Raw genomic sequence first — 7,391 nt, forward strand, 5'->3', positions numbered from 1 at the left:
CACTCTCTGATAGCGGTCATGGCTGTTGGGAGTTGCCCTGCATCACGCCTGGGAGGGATTCTGACACATTTTTCAGTAAGTTTTGATTCACAAGCACGGCTGATTGCCTTGTGCTGGCCTGTCAGTAGTTGCGGAGGTTTGTAACCTGGAGCGAGCAGGAAATGCTTGTGGCCATGGTGGTGGGGAGGAAGGGAGTGTGCTCTGGGCATCCCAGCTGGCTGGGGAGTTTCCAAACGACACAGTGGAAATCAGGATTGGCTTTGCTGTGAAAACCCAGGGCATGAGTCCAGCGCGGGAGCTCACTGGTCTCCAAGATTCCTTAGTGCTGACACTGAAGGTTCTGCTGTGGGTGGAGCTGCTGAAGGATGGTGACCGAGTATCCCAGCGGCTCCTGTGGTCCCTGATGATGGCAGGGAATGACCTGGTGTCTGAGCAGGTGTGTCAGATTCCCCAGGTGCATTAACAAACAGCCAGGAGCTGGTAAATCAGCTGCTGCAGGGACTGGGGCCCTGGGCTCAGGTGTCCATATCATAACTCCTTCGAGACAAGCACCTCCTGCACCTGTGACATCCTCCCAGGAGGAATTCAAGAGCAGCAGTGACCATGGATCATGAATTTTACAGCTGCAATGCAGATACTGCTTCATTTAAGTTCTTACAAAGAACTGTACCATGGACAAAATTATTACCACAGTCAGGTTCATACGATCCCTTTTGCAGTCACAATTTTTTCTGGACAGGCTGGTGTGGAGAGCACCAAAGCAGTGAAGCCAGTCAGACACAGCAACACAAAAACGTAGGGTTTATTTCCAGGTGTTTTAGAACAGACACCCCGACACCTCCATGCAAGATCCCACTTGCACAGTTCAATTCTGAGCACAGTTCAGTGGCATAAGCTCTCCAGGCTGTGGGGTGAGACACCTGCACTGCAGCAGGCAGCTCAGGCCCCAGGTGTTTATTTATGCTATTCCCAGGAATTTATTGCTTCGTTCAGGAAGACTCAGAAAGCCATGAGGCAGCTGCAGGCTCCAGGCCTGCCACTGCCCCTCTGCACATCAACTGACAATGGCATTGAAGGCTGCTGCTTCCAAAAATGCTCCAAACTCTTTCTGAAAGAAAGAATACACAAGTCCTCCTGCACTGACATTCCACATAAAAATTTTTATAAGAACAGATCAAAAGTCCAGTTAAGTGTTCATCTGCTCATTAGTTCCTAATTAGTCTCCTTGCGCAAAGAGATGCTTTATTCCCAAACACTGTAAAATTCAACAGATTTGGATATGCTACAGGAAACCAAAAAAAAAAAACAAGCCTTGTTTTTAAAAAGCAAAACACTAGAAATGCAATGAAGACAAAACAGAGTGTTACTTAATAAAGCAACACAAGAAAATATTAAAGTACAAAATATTGCATTTTATTGATATTTGGGAGAGTGTTTATGCAGCTCAATGCTGTTAGTCCCCAACACTGAATTTTTTTAAAACAAAACACAGCATATCCCACTGCTTTAAAAAAAAATGTGTTATTGTAATGCTTAAAAAAAAAAAAATCAGGATCCAGACATATGGCCATTAAGTAAACCCTATAACAAAATGTGAACATTTTAAAGGAATTAATCCAACCATCTCCTGGGTTTCTGCATTCCTCAGATGGTCAAGGTGCAAACGACACGCTGCTACGGCAGGTGCAGCAACTCCTCAGTCTCACCTGAGCAGGACACACTGCACCCTGAGCCAGCCCCTGCTCAGCTGAGCAGCATTTATCATCAGCACAAGTGCTCTGAAAGTTTATTTTAAAACCTAAGAACACTGAGCACCAGTTCATGTGCACCTCTGACAAGGAAGAAAGGAGACTGCAGGCAGTGTTAGGTTATGGTGGCACCAAAGAAGAGGAAATTAAAAGGAGATTTACATGACTCCCATAGACAACGACAAATTTCTGCTGCATGTCTACAGTGCCATTTTTTAAAATTAAATTTATATTAGTATTTTTTAAATGTATGGGGAAAAGTACTTTGATGACACTATCCTAGGTGGATGTGACAAGGACATTTTACAGAACAGAAGCCAGCAGTGCCCTGGCAGCCAGGAGGGCCAAGCATGTCCTGGGGGTATCACTAGCCAGGTGAGGGAGGGGATTGTCCTGTTCTGCTCTGCTCTGCCCTGGGGCAGCCTCACCTCAAGTGCTGCAGGCAACTTTGAGCACCATCATATGAAAGACGTTAAGCTGTCAGAGAATGTCCACAGGAGGACATGAGGTTGGTCTGGAGAAGCGTTACAAGGAGCGGCTGACAGCACTTGGTTTGCTCAGCCTGGAGGAGACTGAGGCCAGACCTCAGTGGCGTCTTCAACATCCTCCTGAGGAGCAGCAGGGCAGGTACAGCTCTCTTCACTCTCGTGACCAGTGACAGGACTTGAGAAAACAGCTGAGGCTGAGTCAGGGGAGGTTTAGGCTGGCTATCAGGAAAGGATTTTCATCCCGAGGGTGGTCTGGCACTGAACAAGCTCCCCAGGGACAGGGTCACAACCCCAGGGCTGCATGAAGCAAACAAGTGTTTGCACATTGCCCTCAGGGATTGCCGTGGTATCCTCTGCAAGGCCAGGAGCTGGACACGATGGCCCCGAGAGGTCCCTTCCAACTCAGCACATTCCGTGATTCTGTGCAATATGGCAAACGAGGATTGCTCTGACCTAGGAGCGATTGGATCCAAGGACAGATCCACAGCTGCGAAGTCACTAAGTGTGCAGGGCAGGAAATTAAAGCCTGGAGATAAGAGAAAAAGCCAACGTGCTTACGCCACAACGGGGACCAGATGGGCTGTGGGCATCTGGGAACAGCAAGATACTGTCTTACGTGGCAAAAAAAGCCATCACAAATTCCCTCTCCTTCAAAACAACAGACAAAGACAAGCTCTGTTCAAACTTCTGCATATATAGAATTGTAACATAGGAGATACAAACTGGTTAAAATACTGCTAGGAATAGCACAAACAAGAGACAGTACTTCACTTACCACTTAATACTCGTTTCTACGGAAAAAAATAAAACCAGCCAAACATCCAGATCTTGCTGTCTTAGAGTTATATGTACACCTGGCAGTCCGAAAGTTACTTGTCTGGGATTTAATTTAAGCACCTTGATTACACAGTGTCCTTTACTACAAAACAGCCAAACATACATTCATAATCCTAGAACTATTGTCATAAGTAGCGTATTTTAAAGCATTATGTCAGACAGGTGCAGCCTAAGCTTTTTTTCTCTTTTAAAGGTAAGGAGTCTGCAGCACTGTCCTCACATAATGCAGCAACTCAGGTTACAGTAATCATTTAAATGCTTCCACTGTTACAAAATGCTCTAGAGAGAAAAAAAAAAACCAAACAAAAAGAATGGCGCACGTCAGTTTCTTGTTGTCAAACCGTGCTGTATCAGGAGACCCCCGTGCTGTCACCCCTCTGCCCTGCAAAGGGGCTGCTTCGCCGTGGAGGTCACATCCCCATCCCCGCCGCGCGGCTCCCGGCGGCGACACCCGCGAGGTAGGTACCGGATATCCCCAATGGCAGAGCCAAGACTGTGTGTGGCACCGCGGCACGCCGGTGTCCGCCCGCCGGAGCATCCCCGCCCGCAGCGAGGCTCCTCCGAGCCCGGGGCAGCAGGTTACAGCAAGCTGCTGGGCAGGTTGCTGCTCTGCCACCTAAGGCAGGTGGTCTTAGAGTGTTTGTAGAGGTGGCTAGACTGGCTGAAGCGCTTGCCGCACTTGAGGCAGGCGTAGGGCTTCTCCCCCGTGTGCACACGGATGTGCTTCTTGCAGTCCGTGAGCGTCAGGAAGGTCTTGCAGCAGATCTTGCAGGCGTACTTGCGCGCGCCCTCCACCACCAGCACGTTGTGCTCCGACAGAGCCTTCTTGCACTTGGACAGGACGTCGGCGGACGCCCGCGTCAGCTGCGGCGGGCCCGGCTGCGACAGGTGCCCGCTCTCGAAGGAAGCGCTCCCGTTCATCATCAGCTGCGACCCCGAGGAGCTCTCCTGCAGCTGCGAGCCCCGCACAGAGGTCACCACGGGCATTTTGGGGGCAATGCGGCGGTAGCCAGGAAAGCCACCGGCTCCACCTCTCACTGAGCCCATCATGGCCCGGGACAGCGAGTGCAAGCCCAGGCCTGAGCGCGGGAAATCCATGCCAAACTGCTCCGCTGCTCGGTACCCAGAGGTCTGCACGCACGGCAGACCCATCACATCCTGCATGGGCCTCACGAAGTGGGAGTCTGCAGGCTCACTGAACGGGTTCTCGACGTGTGAGACGGCAGCAGAGGAGTGGCCACCGGTGGGCCCTGACTCCGGGCTCATCAGATAAGGGGCGTCACTGTCCATCCTGCAGTCACTGGTGGTGTTGGGAATGTTGTCGTCGTTGTTTTGGCTGGCACCAAAGCCACCTCCCCTACTTTTATTTAAAAAATTTGAAATGCTGAAAGAAGACTTGTGCTCCAGGTTGTTGGACACCTCCATAATGTGGATGTCTCCCACCCTGTCAGTGCTGGACTGAGGGTCCGAGAAGCTGCGGTCACTGCTCTCAGGACTCAGCTCTATCTTCTCTGCGCTCACCACTCCTCCTTCCACCTCCACAGACTCGCTGCCCTCCGCCTGGGAGGTGACATCGCTCACCTCATCCTGAGGCTCTGGGGAGCTCAGGGGCTCAGACTTCACCACCACCCTCATGTGCTCCTTCTCATTCAGGCTCACCTCCGTATTTTCGCACGGGAAGTTGCTCTTCTCAGCAGCAGCCTCCTGGTCGAAGCTGGTTTCCACTTGCGTGGCCTGGGACGCCATGGACATCTGGGAGATGTTTCCCCCGCCATTGTCTGACTGGCTGGGCACTTGGGCATCCTCCTGAGCACCAAAAGACTGGTCGAACATGATCGTGTTGTCCTCCTGGTTATCAGCAACCGTGTCGGCCTTGGAGTTGTCCACGATTTTCAGCGAGTCCGGAGAGAAGAAATCCTCACGCGAGTGGACGACGGGCTGCCCGCTCTCTGCGGCCACGTCGGACACAGGCTCGTCCAAGGCGGGCCGGATGCGCTGGCGGGCGCGCTCCTCGGAGGATTGCTTGCGCTTGTGCAGGCGGCGGATGGGGAAGGCGGCGCGCTGCTCCAGCCCGCCCCGCAGCGCCGGGCCCATGGCGCCGGGTGGCTCCTCGGCGCCCTGCGCGGAGCCCAGCGCCGAGCTGACGATGCTGAGCCCCAGCTGCTGCAGCATGAAGGAGCGCTGCAGCCGCGCGCTCTGCTCCTGCGCCCGCTCGCTCGGCGGCGACAGTGGCAGCGTCCGCGTCGTCAGGTAGTGCTTGCAGGCCTTCACCACGGAGTTGAGGTGCAGGTGGGACGCGGCCAGCAGCACGTCCATCACGTTGCTCTCCCCCAGCATCAGCGTGGACGTGTACATCATGTCGATGAGCGCGGCGAAGGCCTCGGCTGTCACCACCTCGCTGTCCAGCTGGATCATGTTCATGGTCTGGTCGCCCTCGGCCACGGTGAAGAGCGCGCGGAAGTGTGTGCTGCAGGCGGCCAGCACCGAGCGGTGCGCCTTGAAGTGCCGGTTCCCCACCACAATGACACAGTCACACAGCTGCCCATGGAGCCTCTGGTAGTTGAGCTGCTGGAAGACTTGTTCAAAGTGCCCTGGGAAATCCATGATCCTGCAAAACAGCAGAGACTGCTATATGATGGGCCACCAAGTTGATCAGAGGGATAGAGCAGCTCTGCTGTGAGGAAAGGGGAAGGGAGTTGGGATTGTTCAGCCTGGAGAGGAAAAGGCTGCAGGGTGACATAACTGTGACCTTCCAGTTCTGAAGGGGGCTACAGTGGAGGTGGGACAAGACTATTTACAAGTGTCTGCAGTGAAGGAGGAAGGGGAGCGGGCTCAAACCACAAGATGGTAGCATTAGATGGGATTGCTCCCTGGCAGGGTGGGCAGGCCCTGGCACAGGGTGCCCAGAGCAGCTGGGGCTGCCCCTGGATCGTCCAAGGCCAGGCTGGACATTGGGGCTGGGAGCTCTTGGGACACTGGGAGGAGTGGAACACGACAAGGTGCCCTTCCAACCCAAAGTGCTGTGTGATTCTATGGCTGCAGTCTTGTTGGGCTGCAGTGGACCTGGCTGAAAGGCGACAGATCAAAGACAAACACAGAGTGAGTGGTCTGACTTCACCAGCACCACTGGGCACAGGATCAAAGCCAGCAGTCTGGAGAACAAGGAAAAGCAGCGAAAATCCAGGTTCTGCCACAGAGCTGACCTGTCACAGGCAGCCGTGCTGGAAACTGGAAACAGCGTGGGTCACCTCACACCCGCCAGTAAAACATTTAATCCTGGTTTGTAAAGAATTCAGATTACAATATTAACCTGCTGCCCCCTCTGATACACTGCTCACACAACCAGGTAACCTCCCACAAACACGGGCTGCTGGCAAAACACTGCACTGCTCAGCAAGACCAGTCAGGGGTGGCTTCTCCCTAAATTTTTATTAACAGAACACGGGTCGTATCTTATTAGATTAATTTCAAGACTACATGGGTGACCCTCAGCAATATCTCGACTCTTCCTCATGAAAAAACAACAAAGTGTAAGGTCTGGTGAGCACAAAGGCTTCACATCCAGGGCACACACACAGAAGTTTCTGTGCTCACGTTTATTTCCCAACAGCAACGCGACAGCATCAATGGACACGAGACCATAAAGCAGCAAAAAATAAAAGGTCACATGGCTAGAATCATAACTTTACAGGAGGGATCAAATGTAAGTCTGCTGATTCAGAAAATCCATCCTCAAACACGGACGTGTTCTCTGCTCTTTCCCTCTTGGCCAGCACAGGATCCTGGCCCTGCACGGGATATTCCAACAATCCCACCGCGTGTCCTCGGATGGAGTCAGAACAGGGAGATATTCACCAGCTACAAACGGGGATATGAATGCTGAGTACTGAGCACGAGAAAAATTAACTAATTTAAAGGCTGTGAGAACTGCGGAACACGAGCTGGCTGCGGGATAACTGGGGCTCTGCTGCTGAAAGCTGCTCCTCTCAAGACAGCGCCTTTCCTTCCCTTTTTTTCCTGTACGCATCACCTGGAACACCCAAGATTCGTGCCCCTCCCAGAGAAGCATCTGCATTTCAGCGCTGCACCAGCACCGGCGCGGACACAGCCGGAGCCTCCGTTCTGGGCCGCATACGGGACATAAAGGGGAGTCCAGAGCCCCGGTGCCGCCCCGACGCGGGGGGCCACTGGTCTCCGCCTCACCACCGCCCCCCGCGCTGCTCACCTGCGGTGTCCGTGCTGGAAGGGCCGTGTGAGGCTCAGAACGGGGACTGGGATCGGGATCGGGATTGGGATCGGCCCCGGCCCCGCTCCCGCC

General features: G+C 53.2%; 1 protein-coding gene across 1 annotated transcript; it reads right to left on the bottom strand.

Annotated features, from left to right (window-relative positions):
• Window positions 1-784: 784 nt before the first annotated feature.
• ZBTB5 (zinc finger and BTB domain containing 5) lies at window positions 785-7,378 on the bottom strand. The gene is made up of 2 exons (XM_058826009.1): window positions 7,299-7,378; window positions 785-5,681 (listed from the first exon to the last, which is right to left on the bottom strand). The coding sequence occupies exon 2, from the start codon at window positions 5,675-5,677 to the stop codon at window positions 3,653-3,655; it is 2,025 nt and encodes a 674-aa protein (XP_058681992.1). The 5' UTR covers window positions 5,678-5,681; window positions 7,299-7,378; the 3' UTR covers window positions 785-3,652.
• Between the last annotated feature and the right edge of the window lie 13 nt (window positions 7,379-7,391).

Source organism: Poecile atricapillus, chromosome Z, assembly GCF_030490865.1.
Source record: "Poecile atricapillus isolate bPoeAtr1 chromosome Z, bPoeAtr1.hap1, whole genome shotgun sequence".
Classification (NCBI taxonomy): domain Eukaryota; kingdom Metazoa; phylum Chordata; class Aves; order Passeriformes; family Paridae; genus Poecile; species Poecile atricapillus.